The sequence below is a fragment of the Oncorhynchus mykiss genome, chromosome 13 (genome assembly GCF_057628025.1).
Source record: "Oncorhynchus mykiss isolate SJ-2025 chromosome 13, ASM5762802v1, whole genome shotgun sequence".
In the NCBI taxonomy this organism is placed as follows: domain Eukaryota; kingdom Metazoa; phylum Chordata; class Actinopteri; order Salmoniformes; family Salmonidae; genus Oncorhynchus; species Oncorhynchus mykiss.
In genome coordinates, this window is record NC_143034.1 from 42,859,619 (window position 1) to 42,887,581 (window position 27,963).

General features: G+C 42.3%; 2 protein-coding genes across 31 annotated transcripts; one reads left to right on the forward strand and one right to left on the reverse strand.

Annotated features, from left to right (window-relative positions):
• Positions 1-1,285: 1,285 nt before the first annotated feature.
• LOC110486162 (coatomer subunit zeta-1) lies at positions 1,286-14,970 on the reverse strand. Of its 28 annotated transcripts, XR_005035522.2 has the most exons (12): positions 14,818-14,962; positions 14,394-14,592; positions 12,754-12,822; positions 12,519-12,603; positions 11,649-11,743; positions 6,608-6,663; positions 5,472-5,549; positions 5,156-5,207; positions 4,711-4,835; positions 4,157-4,195; positions 3,257-3,289; positions 1,286-2,136 (listed from the first exon to the last, which is right to left on the reverse strand). XR_005035522.2 is itself a non-coding variant. In XM_036940814.2 (11 exons), the coding sequence occupies exons 2-11, from the start codon at positions 14,451-14,453 to the stop codon at positions 2,089-2,091; spliced, it is 612 nt and encodes a 203-aa protein (XP_036796709.1). In that variant the 5' UTR covers positions 14,454-14,592; positions 14,818-14,970; the 3' UTR covers positions 1,286-2,088. The 28 variants fall into 28 exon arrangements, 24 of the variants coding, with proteins under 24 accessions (XP_036796709.1, XP_021413240.1, XP_036796710.1 ...); XR_005035521.2 differs by lacking the exon at positions 3,257-3,289; XM_036940814.2 differs by lacking the exon at positions 4,711-4,835 and having other exon boundaries at positions 11,649-11,740; positions 14,818-14,970.
• On the forward strand, positions 14,861-27,956 carry LOC110486161 (endoplasmic reticulum membrane sensor NFE2L1). 3 transcript variants are annotated; one of them, XM_021557563.3, is made up of 7 exons: positions 14,935-15,245; positions 15,889-15,944; positions 16,701-17,469; positions 21,685-21,852; positions 24,187-24,276; positions 24,376-24,531; positions 24,664-27,956. In XM_021557563.3, the coding sequence occupies exons 3-7, from the start codon at positions 16,945-16,947 to the stop codon at positions 26,002-26,004; spliced, it is 2,280 nt and encodes a 759-aa protein (XP_021413238.3). In that variant the 5' UTR covers positions 14,935-15,245; positions 15,889-15,944; positions 16,701-16,944; the 3' UTR covers positions 26,005-27,956. The 3 variants fall into 3 exon arrangements, with proteins under 3 accessions (XP_021413237.3, XP_090052362.1, XP_021413238.3); XM_021557562.3 differs by lacking the exon at positions 15,889-15,944 and having other exon boundaries at positions 14,861-15,245; XM_090196236.1 differs by lacking the exon at positions 15,889-15,944 and having other exon boundaries at positions 14,881-15,245; positions 24,195-24,276.
• The last annotated feature ends 7 nt before the right edge of the window (positions 27,957-27,963 follow it).

Genomic DNA, 27,963 nt, shown 5'->3' on the forward strand with positions numbered 1-27,963 from the left:
AACTATTTGATTGGGCTGGGTGATGAGATTGAATGTCATGGTAGTTTGTCAATCCCAATATTATGTGAATGATATCCCTATCAGTGACTTTTCGGTGGGGAGAGAGGGAATGACTCCACATTAAATGCTGCAAGGCGGTGATACGCCACTAGATGGCAGCAATGCCAAGGTTGGGGAAACTAATCCTTGGTGGGCAGTGTACGCAGACAGGTTTTATCATCAGGCCGATTATAATTATGAGCTGGCAATTTCGTGCGTTCGATAAAGATTCATTCGTTTTTGGTGTCGTTAAAACTAATGAATGGACCACTGTAGCCTAACACAATTTATAGCTTACAGACCCTGTGAATTGAATATGTTGCATTTGTCTTCACTATTACACATTTATATTCACAGATACATTTTAAAACGCCAGACTGACAAGCGTTTTGAAGCGTATGTAGCCTATAATACAATTTTTATTTATTTATAATGCAATTGTGCATATTATTTTCAAACGAAAATAGGCTAAACACGAATGGCAGTAAAATTGCATATAACATCGTAAACTAAAGATTTAGAGAGTTAATTCGATTTTTAGATGTGTAGGCTAAATAAATATAATGTAATCCGTTTCCTTTTCCTCCATCCTTATATGAAAGTAGCAGGTGCGCCTTGTACATTTGGACCAGTGTTCATTTTAAGAGACCTATATGCCCTCTTGCCATGAAATTCGTTAAACATTATAATTTCAGAATCGAAATAATTCTTAAAACCTATAATAAATGTTTTCCAATTATATAATAGCGAACCAGTTCTACAAATTCTTAAATCTAAAGCATCGCAATGTAATCTAAAATAGGCCTTACAAGCAACTTTGCTTGCTATTCAATGTCTTTACATGTACTATAATATTCACCACAGACACATCTTCATTGTCTGTACTAAATTTGCCTAATTACAGCCTACATTGAACAATTAAAACGATATTTAGCACAGAATGATATGGAACACAGAAAACTCCACCCTGCACCAGACACATCCAATCACAATTTTATATTTAACATCTGAAACGCTTCATTGGCTCTTGATATGAAGGCGGGGATTTTGACGTCAGACCCTGACGTCCAATCAAAACAGACACATCCCATGTCTCATGAATATTAACAAGTAAGATTTCATTTCAAAAGACACTGGGCTACAGCCTTCACTACTCACAGGAAGCCTTTTCGAGGAAACAAGATTTTTTTTGTTGTTGTCAAATTAGATATAAATATGGAACAAGAGACATTTTGACAACACAAAATACAAAAAAATAGTTTAATTAGCTTGACAACAGGCAGACTCAAATTAGAAAACAGACGGCAATATAAATCAACAAAACTAACAATTATTAGCCTATCTTCCTATTTGGCGTTAAAATGAGGAAATATTCAAATAGTTTATTTGTCCATCACAGGCTAGTAACAAAATATATTTTATTATTGTCTTAAAGGTGTTCTCAGTGCTTTAGAAAAAAACATACGCCTACCTACCTATGCCAACTTCGTTTTATTATGAACACACAATCATTCTATAATGAACATGGGGGTAACCTGACTTTCAACCAGAAACTGAACTACTGTAACAACACACAGGCTATTGCCCTTTTTCTGTTAAACTTACAAAGCTTTAACATGTAGTATATCAAAATGTCATGTTTAAAGTTCTCTGTAACATAACTTCATAATCATTGAAGCCTAAGCAACAGTTCCCCTTGTTGTGTAGGCCTGAGCAAATTAAAACAAAATTCAGTTCTCTTGGTTTGTTTAAAACGTTCTTTACAGAGCATTTTGTGTGGGTTAAGGGAAATTAACAAAATCATATGCTATAATCTAGCATAATTCTTCAGATTTTTATTGCAAATCAAATAAATTAAAACAGATTATTTCCAAAATAATAATTACAAATATCATCTTGCCTTCATAGGAAAACCACTGTATTTGCCACTAATTACTATAAATATAGCCTATTTAAGCATAAATCGCTAAATACACCCCTTAATATTTACACATAAATTCGTACTGTCCATTACTGTAAAACATTTGACCTTTGGACAGGCAGTGTAGATCATTTGAGTATTGACCACTTTATTTGTTCTTTGGCAGACTGCATTATCTGGAGAGAAAAAAAAACAGAAAACACCTTTTCAGATTGAGTGTGGAGAAACGACACTATCGCAGATCAATAATAGTAGCCTATTATAGTATACTGTAGTAGTGTTAAATGTATTGTTAATTGTGACACAAGTCAACCAGTAGGTGTCACTATTGTATGCATGTGAATTTGAATGGAACTCCTCAAATGTTCATATTTTACATGAAACATGAGCCCCATAAGCTTCGTAAGTGTAACAAACTTTGTAAGTGTATTTTGTGTAGTAGACACAAAACAAAGTGAGTCGGCTTCTCTGAGCAGACTTAAAATGAATTTTCATCTAGCTTAGAAACACAATTCAATTCTATTCAATATTGGTAACGACCTGATGCAAGTGTGCCTCTGATATATAATCGTCACTCTCCCTGCTAAAATGAAATTCCACAAGAAAAACAGAGACGCAGAGCGTAAAACTATACACCAGGGGGCGCAAGGAACCCAGGTAAAAGGATAAACTTGTGTCTAGTGTCTACGTCTAGTAGTTTCCGTTCAGTGTTTTGTGTTTATTGTCTAGGTCTAGTTTAAAAAAATAAATAATAATATAGGCACCATGACAATTCCATGTCTCTTAGAGGCTTTTCAAGGTATTGTCGTTTGAAGTTTGGTTCCAACTTGGGAGAGAAAATACCACAAGGCAAATAGTTAATTAATAGCTTTGGATATGAACCCTTCCTTGCAAGCAGGGTCTGATTCAGGAGTACAGGGCAGTCTGAAAGTCACACAGAGATGACCAGTATAGAACAGTCATGTCCATTCTATATACTTCATATCTATCTATCTATCAGGGGCGGCAGGTAGCCGTGGTTAGAGCGTTGGGCCAGTAACTAAAAGGTTGCTAGATCGAATCCCCGAGCTGACAAGGTAAAAATCTGTCATTCTGCCCCTAAACAAGGCAGTTAACCCACTGTTCCTAGGCCGTCATTGTAAATAAGAATTTGTTCTTACCTGACTTGCCTAGTCAAATAAAGGTTACATTTAAAAAATATATATATTATTATATCTGCAACATTCTGGTCTTCTGAACAAGCCCCAGGAGACTCAAAATGTCCCACGTCGGAGGGTGAGGAGTGAGAGGACTTACATTGGAGGTCATAGCCAATTTGTCCGTAATGTGCTGTGAGGGTTAAACCAAAGTGTTAGGAGAAGAAGGAAAGAGGAAGTAACAGGCAAAGCATTGCATGATGGTAAGAGCAGTTAATCAGCCAAGCTGATCATGCAATGTGAGCCATTCCATCATTGACTATGCAGGTGTGAGCATGGCATCAAATTCAGATGCAGGTTAGTACATGCTGGAAATTCTCCTAAATGATATCGAAAGCATTGTGTGAATGCAGTGTGTTTGGCGCACATAAAGAATACACGAGTCAAATGGATGAACCTATGACTGAATGCAGTGACTTCAGTCAAATGGATGAACCTATGACTGAATGCAGTGACTTCAGTCAAATGGAAATCCTATTGTAGTATTGACAGCATGTCATAACACTGGACCCGATCAATTAAATCAACCAGGTATTATGAGTAGTAATATTTGATCATTTTAAAAATTGAACAACACTGGGAGACAATTATCCATATATTGTGTACTGTGGCTTTATTCTACAGAGAACGTAGTGTACAAATGATGAAAATGGGTAACTGGGAAGATAATAATCAGGGTTGGGCGCAATTCCATTGAAATTCCAGTCAATTCAGAAAGTAAACCAAATTCCATTTCAAAGCATTGAAGATAATTGGAATGACAATGTGTGTACCTCCTGAATTGACTAGAATTCAAAAACGGAACTGACCCCAACCCTGATAAGAATCATGTTATAGTTTATACGCAATTCATATACTGTATATGACAGTAGAACAGAAGGTTATGTCATCAGGTGTGAGCGGAAATTAAATGGCTAAAGTCCTATCAATAGAAAAGATAGTCGTACTATACATGCAGGGTGCCATTGCTTGGCGTGTGGGTGCGTGTGTATGACCTCACCTGAGCCACGCTCTGCTCTGACAGTGGGTTCTCATCCGCCTGGAATAGATACCGTAAAAGAAAGAGGGGACATGACGCCATAGCAAATCAAGCGCACACACCATTAGGGGCTGTGTGCGTAAAGAGTCAAACACATAGGGCAAGCAAGATAACATAATGCCCTAAAAAAAGGAAATTGATGCCTTGCATTGCGAATGTAAATTCACTCCGACATTGGTAAATATGTCAGTGACCACCACAATCTAATTAAAATGGCTGCCTCACACAAGGCATGCATTGTGCAAGGGAGTACAACAAAGGGCCCTGCTGCTCTTAGCGTACCAACACCTGTGGCATTTCCTAGAACCCCATATGGACTCCTTGAAACACGCCGGGCAACCGGAGGCTAACCACTGACAAACCACAGCAAGACACAGACTTAGAGGACAGTTGTTCCAACGTTGTGAGGTGGTTATCTGGAGGTTATCAGAACCTAAAGTGATATGCTCTCTCACCATGCAGTTACCTGAGCTGGATCTCCCTCACCCGCTTATCCCTCACCCGCTATCCCTCACCCGTCATCTCTGGTGGTAGGGGCAGTCTGTTGCTATGCACACTGGCTTCTGTCCGTCTGTTCATCAATGTTACCAACGATGTAATCAAAGAGGCCTAAGCCGTAGGCTTGCTCTGAACCATCCAGCTGACAATGTGAGGGTGGGGTCAGGGGAGAGAGGACACATGAGAGGAAGATGGACCTGGTGTTGAGGGGGGGGGGGGGGGGGGGGGGGCCTGAAGACTGGCATTTGGTGTTGTGACATCAAATAAGTTAATTAATTTTCCTCAAACATACAGGTTGTCAGATTCAACAACAATCCACGAGACACAATCCCCACGTCTGTTGGTCTGAAAATAAAAATCACCATTTCCTATAGTCATCTGTGTCTTCAAGTATTGTCCCCATATCAGAATCCATGTATTCATCCATACAGTAGACACAGTCAGTGACTGTAGCTGTCTTACCCTGTAATTGACCTTCTGGATGACCTGTTGGGGGTCGCTTTCCAAGATCACCCTGGTAACACAACGGTAAGGTCAGTCATTAAGAGAACACAGGATAGCATACCAGTAACTCCCAACTCCATCCCTTGAATGATACCTCAAATCAAAGTGTATTGGTCGCATACACAGTATAGCAGATGTTATAGCGGGGTGCAGTGTTACTAGCTCCTAACAATGCAGTAATATGTCAAACAAGGACACAAATAAAAATCTGATTTGTTTTGCCAAAACAAGAAATCAAGAACGAATCCAATTATCAACCCAATCTATACGTTACCCCCCGTCAATAATTTCGTCCACTACTAAGAAGACGCCGTCCATGTTGTCCAATAGGCACCTTCTCTCCACATTTTTCCTGTGAGTAAGAAAACTTCATTGACTGACTTGAATTGTGGTTAGTATGTCTGAGCCAATAGGGCTGAAACCTGTGATAGGATCTCATATTATTGCCTTGTGGGCCAGAAATGCAGGGCTCACAACACCTTAGGCTATTCTGTACATTTCAAAACACTGACTTAAATTAACTTCCTGTAGCACCAGTTGTCAAGGTTTGAAATGATACCGAACAGTTGGCATTTGAAAAAAAATATATAGGAGAAAACTGCATGAAAAGGAGTGGAGAGAGGAAACAAATAGATTCATTCACTCCCTCCCTCTCCCTCCCTGCATTGCTACTGCATTGGTTTCTATGGTAACGGCACCAGCCCCTGTCAAGCTGTTCCCCTTCACTGAGAGGCCAAGGGTGTGTCACTGTCGTCCCATTATATATATATATATATATATATATATATATATATATATATATATATATATATATATATATATATATATATATATATATATATATATATATATATATATATATATATATATATATATATATATATATATATATATATAACCCAAAATAAACAATCACTAACTTAGTGCAGCCTTCAACTGACACGGTTCCCCATATTTGGAACGCACGAAGGAAACAATTACACCAGAGCTAGTCAAAATCTGAAATTAACTTTTCTAATTTTGTTGACCTGTCCCTATATTTGGGGCGGGAGGTAGCCTAGTGGCTAGAGCAGTAACCCGAAAGGTTGCTAGATCGAATCCCCGAGCTGACAAGGTAAGAATCTGTCATTCTGCCCCTGAACAAGGCAGTTAACCCACTGTTCCTAGGTCGTCATTGTAAATAAGAATTTGTTCTTAACTGACTTGCCTAGTTAAATAAAGGTTAAATATATATATATTTTTAAATATTTACGAGATGTTCTCTAATAATTAACCAAACTATTTTGAATAATCGTTTCATGCATTGCTGTTGACTGTTACATTTTTCTCCTGCAATCGTTAGCCCCCTAAAGGAGACCGACTTCCTCACATTTTAAAAAGGGAGGTTACTTCAACATAGACAACACTTACCTTAGGATTTGACCGAGGGACTCAAACAGACAGTTCAGTACAGCCATGAGCATGAGCTATAGGAAGAGAGAGCAGGGCAGTGGGTGAGGGGAGGATGAAAGGAAAACAAGAGAATTGAGAAGTATAGATGGAAGCCAGGCGAAGTAAACAGAGAAAAGGTTGTGGGAAAGGGACAGAGAGAACGAAAAGTCAGGTGTGGTTTAATCACAATGCCTGTAGAATATAAATGCCAATTTGCCATAAAAGGACTGGTCCTTCGCTAGCAACGTACATAGCAACAAGAAGTGCTGAAGAAAATCTAATTATAAGTCATTTATTCTCATGGGCATTTGCAATATATAGGGTCTCCAATTATGACGTCATGCCAACAAATGACCAGTGGCGTGTATTCATGGATGCAAAAGGAAGCCAGCGCCCCCCCCCCCCCCATAAAAAATTACATATACACACTGTGTATATGTAAAAAAATATATATACAGTGCCTTGCGAAAGTATTCGGCCCCCTTGAACTTTGCGACCTTTTGCCACATTTCAGGCTTCAAACATAAAGATATAAAACTGTATTTTTTGTGAAGAATCAACAACAAGTGGGACACAATCATGAAGTGGAACGACATTTATTGGATATTTCAAACTTTTTTAACAAATCAAAAACTGAAAAATTGGGCGTGCAAAATTATTCAGCCCCTTTACTTTCAGTGCAGCAAACTCTCTCCAGAAGTTCAGTGAGGATCTCTGAATGATCCAATGTTGACCTAAATGACTAATGATGATACATACAATCCACCTGTGTGTAATCAAGTCTCCGTATAAATGCACCTGCACTGTGATAGTCTCAGAGGTCCGTTAAAAGCGCAGAGAGCATCATGAAGAACAAGGAACACACCAGGCAGGTCCGAGATACTGTTGTGAAGAAGTTTAAAGCCGGATTTGGATGCAAAAAGATTTCCCAAGCTTTAAACATCCCAAGGATCACTGTGCAAGCGATAATATTGAAATGGAAGGAGTATCAGACCACTGCAAATCTACCAAGACCTGGCCGTCCCTCTAAACTTTCAGCTTATACAAGGAGAAGACTGATCAGAGATGCAGCCAAGAGGCCCATGATCAGTCTGGATGAACTGCAGAGATCTACAGCTGAGGTGGGAGACTCTGTCCATAGGACAACAATCAGTCGTATATTGCACAAATCTGGCCTTTATGGAAGAGTGGCAAGAAGAAAGCCATTTCTTAAAGATATCCATAAAAAGTGTCGTTTAGAGTTTGCCACAAGCCACCTGGGAGACACACCAAACATGTGGAAGAAGGTGCTCTGGTCAGATGAAACCAAAATTGAACTTTTTGGCAACAATGCAAAACGTTATGTTTGGCGTAAAAGCAACACAGCTCATGACACTGAACACACCATCCCCATTGTCAAACATGGTGGTGGCAGCATCATGGTTAGGGCCTGCTTTTCTTCAGCAGGGACAGGGAAGATGGTTAAAATTGATGGGAAGATGGATGGAGCCAAATACAGGACCATTCTGGAAGAAAACCTGATGGAGTCTGCAAAAGACCTGAGACTGGGACGGAGATTTGTCTTCCAACAAGACAATGATCCAAAACATAAAGCAAAATCTACAATGGAATGGTTCAAAAATAAACATATCCAGGTGTTAGAATGGCCAAGTCAAAGTCCAGACCTGAATCCAATCGAGAATCTGTGGAAATAACTGAAAACTGCTGTTCACAAATGCTCTCCATCCAACCTCACTGAGCTCGAGCTGTTTTGCAAGGAGGAATGGGAAAAAATTTCAGTCTCTCGATGTGCAAAACTGATAGAGACATACCCCAAGCGACTTACAGCTGTAATCGCAGCAAAAGGTGGCGCTACAAACTACAACTTAAGGGGGCTGAATAATTTTGCACGCCCAATTTTTCAGTTTTTGATTTGTTAAAAAAGTTTGAAATATCCAATAAATGTCGTTCCACTTCATGATTGTGTCCCACTTGTTGTTGATTCTTCACAAAAAATACAGTTTTATATCTTTATGTTTGAAGCCTGAAATGTGGCAAAAGGTCAAAGTTCAAGGGGGCCGAATACTTTCGCAAGGCACTGTATATATTACATGCAATAATAATAATCTTTCATCTCTCTGTGTTTCATCATTTTCCTACATTCAGCCTCTTTTGCAAATTGATCTCACAGGAGAAAGCACCCGAGCGAGCGAAACAGCGCCCCCTCTGTCTCTCTACGTGTAGGCCATCTGTCTGATACTGTCTGGTCCAAACGAGTACGACATTGTTGCCGCCCGTAGCATTGAACGCAAGGGAAGCCAACGAGCATTTGGCATCCCTCGATTAAAAAGAAGTATACAAAATTTGCCAATCAGCGTTGGGCTAAAACTGAGCGAGCTCAACTATGAGTGATCCTGGCGCACCAAAAAAAAGTGTCAAGGTGAAGCCAGTTTGAATTTTTTTTATCACTCCTCTCAAATTGCAATAAAAGCATATGTCATTGACAGAAACATCTCATTGTTTTGTTGTCTTCCGGTGGTGAGCTGGCTAGCTCAAATTTGCACATTCCTAAATTAGCCGTGGACTTGTGGTTGTAATTGTTTTTCTGTACTGGCCATGGAGATTCTGATCCAACCATTAATTTATATATGGTTGTGCCCTTAGCCTGAGAGGATGGAAGTTCAAAATACGCTACAGGTCAAAAGTTGTAGAACACCTACTCATTCAAAGTTTTTTCTTTATTTTTTACTATTTTCTACATTGTAGAAAAATAGTGAAGACATCAAAACTATGAAATAACACATGGAATCATGTAGTAACCCAAAATGTTATATTTGAGATTCTTAAAATAGCCCCCCTTTGCCTTGATGACAGCTTTGCACACACTTGGCATTCTCTCAACCAGCTTCATGAGGTTGTCACCTGGAATGCATTTCAATTAACAGGTGTGCCTTCTTAAAACTTAATTTGTGGAATTTATTTCCTTAATGCCTTTGAGCCAATCAGTTTTGTTGTGACAGGGTAGGGGGATATACAGAATATGGTATTTTACCAAATAGGACTAAGTCCATATTATGACAAGAACAGCTCAAATAAGCAAAGAGAAACAGTCCATAATTACTTTAAAACATAAAGGTCAGTCAATAAGGACAATTTCAAGAACTTTGAAAGTTTCTTCAAGTGCAGTTGCAAAAACTATCAAGCGCTATGATGAAACAGGCTCTTATGAGGACCGCCACAGGAATGGAAGACCCAGAGTTACCTCTGCTGCATTCGATAAGTTCATCAGAGCTCCCAGCCTCAGAAATTGCATCCCAAATAAATGCTTCACAGAATTCAAGTAACAGACACGTCTCAAAATCAACTGTTCAGAGGAGACTGTGTAAATCTGGCCTTCGTGGTAAAATTTCTGCAAAGAAACCACTACTAAAGGACACCAATAATAAGAAGAGACTTGCTTGGGCCAAGAATCACAAGCAATGGACATTAGAACAGTGGAAATATGTCCTTTGGTCTGGAGTACAAATTGGAGATTTTTGGTTCCAACCGCCCTTTCTTTGTGAGACGCGGTGTGGCTGAACAGATGACCTCAGCATGTGCATTTCCCACCGTAAAGCATGGAGGATGAGGTGTAATGGTGTGGGGGTGCTTTGCTGGTGACACTGTCTGTGATTTATTTAGAATTCAAGGTGCACTTAACCAGCATGGCTACCACAGCATTCTGCAGCAATAAGCCATCCCATCTGGTTTGGTCTTAGTAGGACTATCTGTTTTTCAACAGGACAATGACCCCAAAACACCTCCAGGCTGTGTAAAGGCGATTTTACCAAGAAGGAGAGCGATGGAGTGCTGCATCAGATGACCTGGCCTCCACAATCCCCCGACCTCAACCAAATTGAGATGGTTTGGGATGAGGTGGACCCCGCAGAGTGTAGGAAAAGCAGCCAACAACTGCTTAGAATATGTGGGGACTCCTTCAAGACTGTCGGAAAAGCATTCCAGGTGAAGCTGGTTGAGTGAATGGCAAGAGTGGGCAAAGCTGTCATCAAGGCAAAGGGTGGCTATTTGAAAAATATCAAATATATTTGGATTAGTTTAACACTTTTTTGGTTACTACACGATTCCATATGTGTTGTTTCATAGTTTTGATATCTTCACTATTAAATAGTCAAAATAAAGAAAAACCCTTGAATGAGTAGGTGTTCTAAAAACTTTTGACCGGTAGTGTATATAGATGTACATATAGATGTAGAAAGCTCATGTTACAACTTGCTAACGTTGCCTATGAAAGGAAGTTAGGCTAGCTAGCAATCATTTTAGCCAGGTAGTCTGGGACAACAAAAAATTAAATTGTGTACTGTATGACAGAGCGATTGACCATTTCGTCAACGTGAGAGAGGAGGATGGTGTTGGCGTTTCACTACAAGTAGGGTGAGTCAACATGATTTCCTACTTGCACTAATGCGTGTGCACGCACACACAGAAATCAGAACCATGGACAGGCACATCATATTTAGCTTACGTTGACTGGATGAAATTGTTTTTGGTATCTTTTTAGTTGTCACTATACTAGACTAATCAGAGGAGATTTGATGATGATGAAATGTTGAAGTTGAAATGGTGCTGGACTAGTGAAAGCAGCGCTTTGTGGACTTCACGGGACAGAGGTTGCTCTCCGGTTGTGTGATAAAACAAAAAGGTGTGGTTGAATTTATTCTGCCACTGTGTCTTCTTATATCATGGTCACAAGGCATATTAATTAACAGGTTAAAGACGAAACAATGCAATTTTCACAACACATAGGCTGTAATTCGGGGGGGGGGCTTGGCTTCCCAGTGATTTCACCCATGCACCGCTACTACAAATTACATGTTGCTTTCTGAGATCCGAATTCTAAATTCATATGTGAGCGCTTAACTCAGACTGTGTGAATTATGCATTGATGCCAATGGAAGATTTGTGCAAAAAGGATCCGGGCCATAATGTATAGTCTTTGAAGCACCAGTCTAGCCTTGTACTCCCTCTGCATCAGATTACCTACCTCATTCTCCTGTGCACTGCCCACCACGTAGAAGAATAGGTCGATGCTGCACTTATACACGATCGTCATCCCCTCCACGAAGGCAATCTCATCTGCTTGGGGGGGGAAGAGAGAGAGAGAGATCAAGCCACCAAGTAAACATTAAAGCACATTCACACTTACCGAGAATACCCAAGTGAGAGGTTTTATGGTCGTCTTCCAATTTAAAATGTGAGTTTTGTCATATAAAATGCTCAACTCCTATGTGTGTGGGGAAGAAGGGATGGAGAGGAAGGAGGGATATAGAGATAGAGATTGGGCATCCTCCTTAGGGGCAGGTGGACCCGGGGTGTCGGATGACTGCTGTGAATTTCATTGGAACAAAAGAGTGCGAGAGCTGTCTGTCGCTGAACTGGTTCCCTCCCCTTTTGTTCGATGTAACGTGAGCTTGGGAGGACTGAAGAACCCAGAGGAACCAATACCGTTTCTCGTGTTTAGATAAACTGACCCATGAGGGTTGAGCCGCAGGCTAATGCTATACAGCTAACACAGTCTCTTGTTTTTCTATGGTGGAGGACACACAAAAGGGTGTGTGAACAACGGGTCCTAAGTAAATCATTATTTACACAGTCGTCTACTAACGTGAAGCCAAAGACGACTGGTACACATATGCATTGATTTACATTATGATCCTGTTGATACTGATTTCCCTGATGGTGCACATCTTCTCAACATCTTCTCAACTCTCTCGCCACATTGTTAGAATGTTTTTTATTTTTTATCTTACAGGTTCATTAAAACTATAACATGGAATAGACTATCAGGACTCAAGCTCAATCATCTACTCCTATAGTCTCCTGGGTCATTTTTTTTTTATGGGGCAAAACTTACTGTCAGCTTTGTGTGTCTTGTTGAAAACGTTCTTTTCAAAGTTCTTCTGCTCCTTCATGGAGGGGTAGAGCTCTGTGTCGTAGTACTAAAAACACATCGGAAGTCAGACATTAGCCGCATTAGTTATGATGAATACACCTCATTTGGGGTAGGTAGTTGGGGAAGTTCTCACAATGTCTTGACGCCACAACAATAGCCAACGTGGGCCGCCATGGGACAACTGTCATTAGCATACCTTTGATAGAAGTCTATTGCCATCGTTGTCCAGAATGAAGACCGCTTTCACGGTGTACAGCGAGGGTTCCTGAAAGACAGTGTGACCACACGTTGACTAGAATAAAAAGGACAATTTGCATTTCCCATAGGGACCCGAGGCGTTACTGAACACATTCCTAAACGGTTATTGATAGAGCACTGATGATGAAGACAACATTTTGGTGATGATAATAAAATCTAGTCGTGTTCTTCAACAACATGAGGGATACGACAATGTCAGAAAGAGACGTGAGCGTAGATGTCGATGGTCCTTCAGATCCTTCAGTTCTTTTCCATCCCACGGTGGCTTGGTTGAACCCGGGCCAAAGTTCTGTTATGCACTGACTACCACAGACTCAGAGCCTAAGTGTATCACAGAACTTGGGCCAGGAACATCACATTCGGGACTTTAGACCTCGAATTGAGATGAACTGGAGGAAAGTGCAAACCAGTCATCCAGATGTCTGTGTCAAATTAGAAACAGTCCACAGTGGAACTCATTCGTTGAAAAGTTCAATGAGGTGCAGGTGTCAGGTCAACAGTCCCAAGGTCCTTTGTGCAACATTATCTTGTGAATTAAGCACAGTGAATATCAATATCAAGAGTGCATAACTTATGAAGTCCACATCCAGACACTGTACTGTGCAGCCATAATGACTGCCTACTAACAGAAAACACTGGGCAATACATCAGATACAATTATATCAGTAAAAAAAAGTGTATATATAGATATATCTATATATATATATATATATATAGAGAGAGAGAGATATTTTGAGGCCGAGGGTCAAGTACAGCAGGTTGGATAATCAACGAAAAGTAATTGCGGCCTTGTCCAGCGCTGCTTGTTTTATTCTAAATTTAAATTACAGTAGAAAATACTAACACAAAAACAATTTATGCAACGATCATCTGTCTAGAGTTTAGTTCAAAAGTGGAAAATTATTCTATGCATATTTAGTTGAACAACCCACCTGTGGAATCAAGTTTTTGGTAAACGTAAAATGCTGCGAAACGCAGCTCCTCCGGTTGAAACCAAATATCGTAGACGTGGCACACAATATATCCAGTGTTCACCCTTCAATGCTTGGGCAGGCTGATGTCAGTTATAATAAAAGTATAACGGATAGCCGACAACTCATGTCATTCATTTAAGTGTAAATCATAAATTATGTTATAATCTCAGATATGCGACATGGGGTAGCTTTTTAGACAGTATGCCCCTCTCTCTGGGCTAATTTGTCAACTGTTCGAGTTTGTACAACAGCAATTGCCCATTGACGAGGAAAAGTGCAACACATGTTGCTGTTGGTTGTGGAATCTCACTACACTACACTCAAATAGCGCATAGACTACATTCAGATTACAACGATAGTTGTGCAGAATACAGTACCTCCTAATGTCTGCTATCGTACCTGAAAATATTAGATCCAGCCAGTCAGAGACCTAAAAAAAATCACTTCTTAGGCTGGGCATGATGCAAAAATACTGAATACAACATTTTACGCAGCAAAGGGCTATAATGAATGCTATTCAAGCAACTGGCCTAATCATGCATTTACAAGGTAATACTCGTTTAGAAAATATATAAAAAGCTCCATATCCCTACCGATTGCTTACCAAAGACGCGATCTCCATAGTGGTTCTCTGGTGTTGACGTGGACAGGTTTGAGCTGTCATTCTAGTAGACCTCACAAAATCCTCTGACTCATGGGTGGGCGGATCCTCCGCTGGCCTAGAGGAGGCTCCGCGAAACCAAGCCCCTCATTCGGCCATGTTGGCTCCCTCAAATCCGTGAATGATGTTAGGTCCTTGTTCTCTAGGAACCACAATGGCGTCAGTTTTTTACAGTGGTGTTTTTACGCGTTACTCCAAAATGAACACCGATAAGGTTTTGATGGCCAAGTAGTGAATTATGGGATATTATGCACATACATCCTATCAGTAGTATCTTTAATCTCATGTGTATAGAATATGTAAAAAATCAACTACTCTTGTTACAAGTGATAGCCTACTTTATTTAAAAAATATATGTGATTCAAACCATGTTGCGAGGCTCGTCTGGATTATCCAGCGTGGATGTCTTTCTGTTCTAGTTCATTCTAGCACGGCAGATGGCAGCAATGCACATAGGGATGGACTGACAGCCAGACAGTAGGATATTCTACTTTGGAGCCTGCGTACGGTGTGGCTGTGTGTGTGTTCAATTGATTTGGCAGGGTTGATATAGATGGGCGGTATAGCCTATAGGGGGGTATGGTTTTTTGACGCCGCGTAGTTATAGAAAAGAGAAATGGTAGGCTTCACGTCATGTAGGGAGGGGACAGCGAGCTGCTCGGTGAACTGAGCAGGGTTTAAAATTCTCCACTCTCTGATTTAGAGTCAGAATACAAAATCTTCCAAAAGGATTGGGCTTGCTGCGTTTCCACTGATGTGCCCATTCGTTTTGACAACTCCTGTCTCCATAGTCCGGTAAGAGAGTCAAACCAGGAAACTAACATTACCTACACTTGTTTGTGTTATTTGACAGTTATGTAGGCCTAATATGGGTGTTATTACTGTACGCAAATGTGTAAACAGGCTGTACACATTGTATACCTTAAATTGAGATGAAGTGGAGTTTACGGGACAGTTAAAAACAGTTCTACATTCAGTTGCTCGACCCATTTCTATTTGCCAATAAAAGTGGAACATTTCTGAATGGGGGTGGACAATTAATATCAACGGTTTTTAGATCCTTGACGTCCATACATAATTCCAGATATTTTCAAATGAACTTCTAATGATTTCGCGGGTTCCTTCAGTGCCATTTGATGAAAAAGCCCACAGGTTAAATTCTCAACGTTCTCCCTGTCAGACAGGTTCAAATTCAGTAATTTAATCCATTTTTGGTTGAACGGGCTCCTCACATGACATGATGTTTCATGCAGGAACAACTGCAATAGACATGCCTATTGAAAACATTACGTAATACAATACAAACAGTAGCCTACAGTTACCGAAGTAATTGCGTTGTCAAGTTATTAATTGACCCATTGATTGGCAGAATATGCTTGTTATTTCCCGGGTAACAGTGTGATTACATAATGTGTAACCTTCACCACTGTCTGTCTAGTACCCGCCCTGACGCTAACTACTGTACCAAACAACTTCTAGAACGAACAGAAGGAAGTAAGTGGAAGTGAAGTCACTGGTATTTGTTGGTAATAAGAACACTCCCCTGTTTGTTATCTTTAGGAATATTTTTTTTACATTCGCTTTGGGTCATACTCTTTAAGTATACAATAATCGTATATAGGGCACACTTAAGCCTTTTGGGGCCCCGAAGCAAGATTTGGTTGGGTGCCTCCCCCACCTCTTGACGGTGGAGAGACATTTATTTGTTTTTAAATTAATCTCCCGCAACTCTACACATTTTGCCATGGGGCATAGAAAAAAATCTGTTTTATAGCAAATTTCCTGCAATTCTACACATTTTGCCATGTGGTGGAGAGAAATGTCTGCAGTTTTAAAGCACATTCATGCAATTCTACACATTTTGTAACGACAGGCATATTAATATAATATCTGAGTGAGAATGACTAACAAAATCATTGGGGGCCCCATGGAGGTCAGGGCCCACGTGCTCAGTCAGTATTCGGCCATGATTACTACAAGTTTAGATAGTCTATGAAGCTAACAACTAATCTAAAAAATATGTTATTTTTGGGTTACGGGACCCCTAGCGGCCGTAGGCCCTAAGCGACCCTGATCTTATAGCATGGTGTTGAATTCAGCAGCCTTTTCCTCTGCTGTTTCATCAATTACATTGGATTCACTACTTTTTATTTTATGAATGGTCTTTTCAATGTGATATTCTTTTGAAATAACTAACCAATTAATTGTATTATCTAACTTTATTCTTTCATGTTGTGTTTGTCCGTATAGGATTTAATGATATTTGGAAGAGTGAAGAGGACACTTTTTTTTATCTCACCATAGTGTCCATTTTGGTGTATCCAAAATAGCTTTATTTTGCCTCTTTATTACATTGACTTGAAGCTATAGATAACCCATCAACAGACAATAAGTCTTCTGAGGCTTGCACTTGGCATTTTGCCACCCACCACGTCTCCATTCTCTTTCCCTCGTGTCTTGCACTCGCCCTGTAAAACTCTGAAGACAAGACATAATGTGCCTGAAGAAATATTTCACAGAGGGCTTGATCCAAGTCGCCATCCTGCTCAGCCTGGTTGGCGTCAGATTAGATGTGGGCCCTTACTTGCCCGCCTCGCACGAGATGATCCTGGGCCCCACCTCTACCCTCACCCAGACCCAGTTCCACAACCAGCTGGACGGCCAGGACCTCCACCCCAAGAGTGTAGACCTGGACGGCTTCTTCACAGCCCGGAGGCTTCTGGGCTGGGTCCGCTCCCTGGACCGCCTCCGGGTGCCCAGCTCGGAGCTAGAAACCTGGCTGGTGCGGCGCGAACCTGATGCCCTGGTGGTGGGGGCTCCTGGCCAGCCAGCCACCCTGGAGGGAGGTGCAGGTGGGTTGGAGGTTCATGCGGGTGACCAGGTGGGGTCGGTCTCGAGGTCAAGCGTGGTGGCGGGGTCGGATTACGGGCCAATCGGAGAGGACAATCTGGACACCATGGTGGCCCTTCTAAGAAGAAGCCTTGAGGAGGAGGATAAGGATGAGGATCTCTATGAAGAGGTAAACTATGGTGAACTCTTCTACACTCTATGTCAGTAATACCAGTGGCAGCATAGAGTGGTGTTCAAGAGAATTGGCTGTGTCAGAGCTTATTCCATGTTCAAATACAATGCAGTGCCTTAAACAAATGAATGCACAATAGTGAACTACATTACTGCAAATCAGTCCAAGACTATGCCACTGGAGAAGTGGGTTCAAATAGGCAACAATCAAACTGTTGATTTACAGTAGGCAAGTGATACACCGGTCATATATCATTAGGGATCAAGGGCAGGATTTACCGGCGGCTGAGATCACTATAAAAGGAGGCTTAACTGGGAGAGAAGAACACCCTTGTATGAAAACAGCCTTTCAGTAAACACAGTGGGGATTCCCACCCTCCTCGGATTCAAGCAAGCGAAAGCTTCCTGGTTGTATTTGCTGTATCATGCTGTTCATTTCAAACCTGCATAACTAAGAGATTGCGATGCACACAAGGCAAGATATTTACTATTTATAACTCCCTTAATTTACAGTATCTAAGATTGCAAGTCAAGAATGAAGTGTAGGTTACTTTTCAGAATAAGTGACTGATAACTAATCCTCAAGGCTTGCAGACTGTGCGATTTTAGCCGTCTTACGCCACAATTTTGCCGTCTCAGACAAGATGTCCACGTCGTGCGCAAATCCTTAGGTCGTCAACGATTGCCAGACGTCTTGGCTTATTCAGTGTGACTAACATACCTTAGCAGGCGTAAAAGAGATGCCTGAAATTAGATCCCCTACATACTGGTCTTGACGAGAAGGGGGGGGGGGGGGGGGGGTTGGGGGAGGTTCCCTTCTGCACTATTATAATCAAATCTTATAATAATCGATTATAACTATGTAATAATCGTAAAAGACTGAATCCGACGTACAGGGTCGGGAGGCCTTAAAATTAAACATTTTTCCTGTTATAACGTTTGTTTTATTATAGTAAAAGGGTTCCCGGGGATTGTATATTTGGCATGGTGTCTGGTGGGCTGGCCTCTTCAGATTTCAATAGCAGAAGTATCATGACCAATATGACGAGGCAAACCACTTAGGTCATTAGTAGTCAATATTTACTCTCTGAGGACTTGCTGAACTTGAAAACACGACATAAATCACATTAAAAGACGAACAATTATCAACAGTCTTGTTTTATCCAGTCTATTTTTTGTTAAGTGTGGATATCCAACTGTTTTGCAACAGTTACATTTGAGTAATGGTAAGAAATTACAATTAACCCATGTCACAACCCCGTCATTATGTTTTAGCATGTGCTCACTTTTGTTCGAGCCTGTGTTTTGGCACCCGAAACACTCATTGAGCAACAGTGTTGGGCATTGAATGACAGAATCACGGGGAGTTAGTGCAGCAGCATGCCAAAAGCTTGGCTGGACATCCCCTTGTTTTTCCAACAGCTGAGGGAGAGCTGCTTGTTGATATGTTCCACTGTGAGGGGCGCGCTGGCCGGGCCCAGGCGACTCTGTGTCAGGGGGAAAGTAGGCCAGAGAGGGGTGTGTGACTGGAAATGTGTCCCACTTTAGCCACTGGCTGTTCAGTCTTGCCCCATACATACAGCTTTCCATACCCATCGAAGCCCAGCAGATGTGGTGTAGGGATAAACTGTCAAAGTACACACATTCCGTGTAGGATAATTGTATTTGTACACCAATCATATTTAGAAGTGAAATCACAATAATCCTTGATTTTACTGAGGAAATAAATATATCTGAAGATACCTGAAATATTACAGTTAAAACATGTATTTATTTATTTACTCTTCACAGAGAGACAGCTTTTACACAGGGGACAGCAGGGGACAGCTTTTACACAGGGGACAGCAGGGGACAGCTTTTACACAGGGGACAGCAGGGGACAGCTTTTAAACAGGGGACAGCATTTACACAGGGGACAGCTTTTACACAGGGGACAGCTTTTACTGCTAAAACCTAGACCTTGAAGGGAAATTCCAAAATCACTTTCATTTAGCACTGAGGTACAATATTAGACACTTTGGGAGTGTAGGGAGTTTTCAGTCACTTTAGGGTGTAAATATATATCTGCTTGGCAACAAGCCCGAGTACGCACCCTACACCGGACTTGTTTTGGACTGGGGAAAGTATGGGGGTTGTTTTGTTTTAGTCCTCTGCGTGTCATTGCCATCTCCTGGATTCTGGTCTTTTGGGTTATTTGACTGTGTACCCAGTCTCAACCACGATGACTACCCCCCCCCCCCCATGGATAGTCCTGTTGACAAATATTTTGTAACATAGTTAAAAATATATATTCTTGAGGCTCTTCCTACCATAGATGGTTATGCTTTCTGGGTCATCCAAGATTCCAGTAAGGGATATTGAACTGAGCATCTGAGACCAAGTTAGGTGCTGCAATCGTGATGCAACGATTCAGACATACTGATACTCTTAGTTCCTTCCAAGGATCCAAGTGTCCCTGATAACGATCTTCACCCAGACGAACTCATCAGTGAGGCAGCAACCGCACCGAGAGAGCTGGGCTGTATTTTTTAACCCCAGCAGGTTCATATTGTGGCAGCAATGTGTGGTACTGTCTGGGTCTGGGGCATGTCACCACATCTCCCCCTCTTATAGGTGTTGCTATTTTTACAGGGCTAGGCTGGACATGTCTAGCGTGCCAGACATCACCAGTCCTACAGTATTAAGTGAGAGGAGAAAAGTCAACAAAGCTTCCTCTGGGATAGTGCTCTGTGAACCCTTTGCCCTCTCCCCTCGCTCTGTACATTCGTACAGAGGGGCCAAGGACCTCTCCTAAGTCCATGTGCGATAATTTGTCTTAACTTCCCAGACTTGTTCTATTACAACTAATCTCTGCTCTATTACCTTGACTTGCTCAATGAAACACAAATGCTGCCTAGTTCATTTGTCTGAGCATCTCAGGGCAGTAATATTGTGACGCGTCAATATTGTGGAAGGTGGCAAACTGACAACATTAGTCTGGACTCGCCAGCTCTGCTGTAAACCACAGATGTTTGTCTTGGAAACTTGGACTCGGAGCTCAGAGAGCTTTGTAGTTATGCTACAATCAGAACATTGCCCCCGTGACCACTGCTCGTTTGTTTTGTAACACGAGGTGGCATCATTCTAGCACACAGTTAAACCTTTGATTTCACAACGCTTGTTTACCAACTTAGGCTAGTAGTATATTACCTCTTCAGAGAGGCACATGTATATGTATAGCCCTATACCACATAGCCCCATGGACCCCATCCACTGCCCAAATCTGTCCAGAGCTGCTGCCTTTGGCCTCACACCCCCCCCCTTACCTAACATTTCTCATGTTGTGCTTTATGCTTGAGGAAAACATGCTGTGCAATCCTTTCCAGTCACATTCAGGTACACATTGACCCAAACCCATAAGAGTGATGCCAGAGTAGCAGGACCACGGGCCTCAGGGAATGGTCAGAGGCAGGGATTGGAACCGGTTCAGGGAACAGAACAGAAAACCAGAGGAAAACATTTTGAGGAAGGGAAACAGAACCTGGAACCAAAGTGATCTCTATTCTTCCAGAACAGAACCGTTATTTTCTAACCTTGAGAACCGGTTATAAATGTTATTTTCTGTTACCAAAATATTCCTAATGTGTAGTGTATAATTTCGTTTCCAACCCCTGGTCAGACGTCAAACATGTTGTCAAATACGGTTCAAGGGGTCACAATATCAGAATGTTCCAAACAGTCAAAGTGTCAAAGCCAAGGAGAGGCCAAAGACGGTTTGTTAGTCAGTTTCAACCAGGTCGCTGTACTGTAAGGTAGAATCGGGGCATCACCCCGAACTCCAGTAGTCCCTTTTCAGTGGAGGGCGAGAGGATCAGCTACAAATTTAGAACTGGTTTAGGGACATGACTGGAGCAGTTGGTATCACTAAGCTCCAACTTAAGGAAAAGGTTAAGTCTATTCATAGGCATCTCACTGTTTGTATGCAATGTCTACTAATGTATTGGCCTTCATGGAAAAAATAAACAATAGTAGATAAAACGCAAAGTGGCTCCGATCCCCTCTTTTTGTCCCCGGCATGTGTCCCATCTAAAAATGGTACAGCGATAACTTTAATCAAACATACAAGGGTACATAGGGCATTGTGTGGATGATTGAATGTCATAGTTATGCTTAATATGGAGGTGCAGATAACATTGCTACGCCTAACATTTCAATTATTATTGTGTGTTCACAGGATACAGATACACTTTGGCAGGATCAGTCTGATCGTGGACGCCATCAGTGGCCTGAGGGGGGAGAGGAGGAGCTGCTGGTGGGGGACACCTGGAGAGAAATCTGGAGGGATGGTGGACCCTCTTACGACCGTGCGAATAGAGAACTTGCACAGGATTTATCTGATCAGGTGGGACTCAGGTGGGACTGGTATTACCTGGATTTCTGCATAAATTGGTCATCAAATTTGATCTGATCACAACAATAGACAAACAGTGTACTTAAACGAATAACACACAAATTATTATATTTTTCTTGTCTATATTGAATACATCATTTAAACATTCACAGGTTGGAAAAAGTATGTGAACCCCTAGGCTAATGACTTCTCCAAAAGCTAATTGGAGTCAGGAGTCAGCTAACCTAGTCCAATCAATGAGACAAGATTGGAGAGGTTGGTTAGAGCTGCCTTTCCCTACAAAAAAACTTTAAAAAATTGAGTTTGCTATTCACAAGAAGCATTGCCTGATGTGAACCATGACTCGAACAAAAGAGATCTCAGAAGACCTAAGATTAAGAATTGTTGACCTGCATAAAGCTGGAAAGGGTTACAAAAAGTATCTCTAAAAGCCTTGATGTTCATCAGTCCATGGTAAGACAAATTGTCTATAGATGGAGAAAGTTCAGCACTGTTGCTACTCTCCCTAGGAGTGGCCATCCTGCAAAGATGACAGCAAGAGCACAGCACAGAATGCTCAATGAGGTTAAGAAGAATCCTAGTGTCAGCTAAAGACTTACAGAAATCTCTGGAACATGCTAACATCCCTGTTGACAAGTATACGATACGTAAAACACTAAACCAGAATGGTGTTCATGGGAGGACACCACGGAAGAAGCCACTGCTGTCCAAAAAAACATTGCTGCACGTCTGAAGTTTGCAAAAGTCCACCTGGATGTTCCACAGCGATACTGGCAAAATATTCTGTGGACAGATGAAACTGCAGTTGAGTTGTTTTGAAGGAACACACAACACTATGTGTGGAGAAAAAAAGGCACAGTACACCAACATCAAAACCTCATCCCAACTGTAAAGTATGGTGGAGGGAGCATCATGGTTAGGGGCTGCTTTGCTGCCTCAGGGCCTGGACAGCTTGCTATCATCGACGGAAAAATGAATTCCCAAGTTCATCAAGATATTTTGCAGGAGAATGTTAGGCTATTTGTCCACCAATTGAAGCTCAGAAGTTTGGTGATGCAACAGGACAACGCCCCAAAACACATAAGTAAATCAACTACAGAATGGCTTCAACAGAAGAAAATACGCCTTCTGGAGTGGCCCAGTCAGAGTTCTGACCTCAACCCGATTGAGATGCTGTGGCATGACCTCAAGAGAGCAGTTCACACCAGACATCCCAAGAATATTGCTGAACTGAAACAATTTTGTAAAGAGGAATGGTCCAAAATTCCTCCTGACCGTTGTGCAGGTCTGATCCGCAACTACAGAAAACATTTGGTTGAGGTTATTGCTGCCAAAGGAGGGTCAACCAGTTAAATCCAAAAGTTCACATACTTTTTTCCACCCTGCACTGTGAATGTTTCCACAGTGTGTTAAATAAAGACATGAAAACCTATAATTGTGTTGTTGTTATTAGTTTAAGCAGACTGTGTTTGTCTATTGTTGTGACCTAGATGAAGATCAGATCCAATTTTATGACCAATTTATGCAGAAAGGTATTTCCAAAGGGTTCACAAACTTTGTCTTGCCACTATAAATGTCCATATGCCATATATACCTGTACACTTGGACATCCTGGTTCAATTATGTTATAAACGCACATGCTGAAATGTTAAGACATGGCAAGACTGGCATTCAAGATGGAATAGGAGCCGCTTTCCCCAAACACTGGAAACTTTCTGCCTCAGCTCACAGACCGATTGAGAGGCCCTGACAGGTGCACTTTGGGAAAGCGTAACACTCCGGTTGCTTGAAACAAAATATGGGTTTTCTATCCTGGCTGTGCGTCATGAAGCAGGATAGGGTGTTTGGGGTAAATGAGGTGTAGATAGGAAACAGTCTTCCCAAGTGTGTAAAATAAGAACATAACCCAGAAACCTTCCCTTTTATAGGGCAGTTTCTAACCCCAATCTCTTGCACTCCTACGGGTTAGAAGAGACCTGAAACCCTTCCTAATCCGCTATACCTAAATATGGGAACCGGGGCAGCCACATATCATTACAAAGGCATTTGCATGCCTCAGTGGTGTATAGCTGGAGCATGAGATTACTGTGTTCCTCCTTAGGTCAAGCAGAGTGAAATGAAATTGACATTCGATACCACACTACAAAATGATTCAGATAAAGCCACACTGTTCTGTTTAGTTTACCCTCTTGCCATAACATGTTCTATAAAAGCCTAAATCATCTCCACCATCTATGTCAGTTCAGCCCGGAAGAAAAGGAACCATTGTCACCATCCAGAACATCCAGGTAGCTCTCTGCTCACTCCCCTTCTCTTCTCCATCAGTTTGCCAGCTTGGAAGCTCAGTCCTCAATGTCCTTCCAGGAATGTCTACGGCTCTTGGAAGACACCTTCCCCTGTGGAGAGGAGACGGAGGTACAGTACAGTTGTTTTATTTGATGGTACTAGGGCAAGAGATGACCATTGATAGGTTTGTTGACCATTGGATGACCATTGGGATGTTTCTGTTTTTAGCCGTCAGACCCAGTTGGCGTAGATCTGAGGGAAGCCAGCGGAGAGGACCCAACCCCTGTCCGAGAGCTTCTTCTGTCCCCCTTGTCGTCCCACGGGGATCCCTCCCTGGACTTGGAGCAGCAGTGGCATGATATTCTTGCCATCATGGAGCCAGAAGTAAGTCCTAAGTGGTTTCTGATTTTATCCCCCTCATAATTTATTTAAAATGTTGAAAAGTGTATAAACTCTGAAATACTCTGGCCCTGAAAGTAAGAACATCTAATCTAACTTCTTGTACTATTTTGGAAGGATATGGACCTTGGCACAGATGTAATGCAATCTGGATCTATTCAGAGTTCCAGCTTGATGGACCCCGTTCACCAGGATGTCAGCCTTCAGCAGGCAATCCTGCCCAGAAGCAGCCAGGATAGTCACCCCTTCAACTCCAGCTTCGGGGGCAGTGTTCCCCTGGAGGCCCCACTCCAGCTAGCCCTGCTCAGTCCGTCCTCCAGCGTACCTGACTTTGACCTTAACTTGACCTTTGGCCCATCTGACCTGACAGATAGCGCCCTTTCTTTGGAACTCAATGGCACAGTTGGCAACCCCATGCCTTCCATTCAGTCAAGTCTCTTTCTGGAGGAACCAGTCCTGCCTAGTCCACTCGGCTCCCTCTTGGATGATGCCTTGCTGGATGAGCTTAGCTTCCAGGACCTGGCTCTGGAGGAAGGCTTCAACCCAACACAGGCCTCCCAACTTGAGGAGGAGCTAGACTCTGACTCTGGACTTTCTCTGACCTTCAGCCACAGCCCTGCATCCCCTAGCGGCTCAGAGGCATCCTATTCCTCTTCTTCGTCCTCTACATCGTCTGACTCTTCTGTGTTTTCTGAAGAAGGGGCTGTGGGCTACAGCTCTGACATGGAGGTTATTGTGGAGCGAGAGGAGGGTGCTGTGGGAGGGTACTCCCCAGAAGTCAGCAAGATGTACAGCACAAGCTACCAGAAGCCTGGGCGTTTCAACAACCTCCCTTGGCTGGAACAAGTGGGCCACGACCATACCTACAACCAGCCTAGGGCCACCTCTCCCAGGCAGGGAAAATCCCTCAAGCTTCCAAAGTCGCGTTACAGCAAACCCTATAAGCATGACATTTCCGATAAGCTTTGGGGCCGTGATGAGCGCCGGGCTCGCACCATGAAGATCCCCTTCTCCAACGATCTCATTGTCAACCTGCCCGTGGAGGAGTTCAACGAACTTCTGACCAAGCATCGCCTCAGTGAGACCCAGCTCAAACTGATCCGAGACATTCGCAGGCGGGGCAAAAACAAGATGGCCGCCCAGAACTGCCGCCGGCGCAAGCTTGATGCCCTGTTTGGGCTCGAAGAGGGGGTAGAAGGATTATGCCGCCACAAGGCCCGCCAGTTGAAGGAAAAGGCAGAGAACCTTCGCTCCGTCCGGGAAATGAAGCAGCGGCTCAGTGGTCTTTACCAGGAGGTTTTTTCCCGTCTGCGGGATGAGCAAGGAAGACCCTTGCCTGCCACTGACTACAGCCTCCAATTTGGCAATGATGGACAGGTCCTGCTTGCTACACGGAACGGTTCAGCCAGTGAGCAAAACTGCAAGCCCCACAAGAAACAGAAGGATGGAAAAAAGTGAAAAAATGATTTGGGTGTGTAGTTTGGAGTCGATTGACAAGGGGATGGCTGTAATGTTTCAAGAATTTCTCACAATAAGAGGGACCTGAAAAGGCAAGATGCAAGAGGGTGCTCTTCCTAAATCGGTTTAATCTGCACTGATACATTTATTTTCTGGAAAGGACATGTAGCACAAATATGATCATGCAAGAATCTTGTGATGGTCATGGAAAAACAAAGGGAAAACCTGTCTCAGGAGCAGAATAACTGTTGGGAGGACCCTGTCAGCTTTCCAAAGAAATACAGCACATAAAACACTAAAAGGTGACAAGAAGGAAGGGCTAGCCTAAGGCCTTCAGCCAAAAGACAAGACCGGGCCCTTAGACCAATGCGGGCACATTGCTGTTCCGGTTTTCCAGTGCCTATATGTTGAGAGGTTGGGCCTAGGTTCCTTGAAGTCATCACTCACAGGGCAGTTTATTAGGTATACATCTAGTACCGGCTCAGACCCCCCTTTGCCTCCAGAACAACACAAACTCTTCTGGGCATGGATTCTACAAGATGTCGGAAACTTTTGTTGCTCAATTGGTATCAAGGGGACCTAACGTGTGCCATGAAAAACATTCCCCACACCAGTACACCACCTTCACCAGCCTGTACCAGGCAGGATGGGTCCATGGACTCATGCTACTTATGCCAAGATCTGACTCTGACATGAGCATGACACAACAGGAACTGGGATTCAGCAGACAGTGGTGGTGATTGTGATAACATGCCCACTGGAGTCACTTGTTTTTAGCTAATAGGAGTGGAACCCGGTATTGCGTCTGCTGAAAAAGCCCATCCGTGACAAGGATCAACGAGTTGTGCGTTCCGAGATGCCGTTCTGCACACCACTGTTGTACTACGGCGTGATTTGGGTTTGTGGCCCAACTGTTAGCTTGCACGATTCTTGCAATTCTCCTTTGACCTCTCTCATGAACAAGCTGTTTTTGCCCACAGGACTGCCGCTGACTGGATGTTTTTTATTTATTTGTCGCACCCTTCTCGGTAAACCCTAGACACCGTTGTGTGTGAAAAGCTCAGGAGGGTGGACGTTTGAGATACTGGATCCGGCGAGCCTAGCACCGACGGTCATACCGCGCTCAAAGTCACTTAGGGCACTCATTGCCCATTCTAATGTTCAATCAAACAGTAACTGAATGCCTCAATGCTTTATATAGCAAGCTTCGGCCACAAGACTCACTGTCTGTAGGAGTGATCCATTTTAATGAACGGGGTTGTGTACGTAAACAAATTGACCGGTGAGTGTATACCCTATTAAAAAGGGTAAGACAGGGGAGCCTGGTTGAGAACAAAAGGGAACCAAAAAGGTTTGCTCCTGTCTAAAGCCTACCGAACACAAGTTGCCATTAACTAGTAGTGAAGGAGTTGGATAGTGCCTTTAGTAAAGCCTTAGTTACCCACACAGCTATCTGTGGTTCTCAGGGGATGTGACTGCATGATATGGTACAATGATATTCAGGAAATAGACTAGTTTAAAAATACCTGGAAATAGTATCTACTCAGGCCCAGGGCCAACAATATTGTGTTAATGATATGGTTGTGGACTTTTATTTGTAGCAAGTTGAAATTGGAATATAACTGTTAAAGCTGCATAAAATATCACAGCATTTTTGTAAACGTTAAAAAAAAAGTTTGAAATGTATTAAATGCCACTACAAGTACTGTGATTGTGTCCTCACACTACTGTTTAAAAGTTTTGTCAAGCACTTTCCAAGTGTCCAATATCAGCAAAAAGAAAAGTATTGAACAAAAACACTGATTTGGAGGTGCTTTATTGTATTATTGGTTTCAAAAGAACACGATTTTGTTTTAGGAGGTGTTCTCACCCCATTTCTGTTTCATACTTTTGAATACTTGCTGGCAACCAAGGGATGTTACTTTTGGGTGGATAAAACATTTTCAACCTTACATCTCT

What these genes read in the sequence shown, in the direction of transcription:
- LOC110486162 (XM_036940810.2), bottom strand. Translation starts at nt 14,453, where the DNA reads ATGACAGCTCAAACCTGTCCACGTCAACACCAGAGAACCACTATGGAG. An exon ending in GCAGTGCACAGGAGAATGAG is followed by an intron (nt 6,664 to 11,648) that starts GTAGGTAATCTG and finishes CTCTTCCTATAG; the next exon opens with CTCATGCTCATGGCTGTACT. An exon ending in TCCCTCGGTCAAATCCTAAG is followed by an intron (nt 5,550 to 6,607) that starts GTAAGTGTTGTC and finishes TCTTACTCACAG; the next exon opens with GAAAAATGTGGAGAGAAGGT.
- LOC110486161 (XM_021557562.3), top strand. Translation starts at nt 16,945, where the DNA reads ATGTGCCTGAAGAAATATTTCACAGAGGGCTTGATCCAAGTCGCCATC. An exon ending in CACAGGATTTATCTGATCAG is followed by an intron (nt 21,853 to 24,186) that starts GTGGGACTCAGG and finishes CTTCTCCATCAG; the next exon opens with TTTGCCAGCTTGGAAGCTCA. An exon ending in TTGCCATCATGGAGCCAGAA is followed by an intron (nt 24,532 to 24,663) that starts GTAAGTCCTAAG and finishes CTATTTTGGAAG; the next exon opens with GATATGGACCTTGGCACAGA.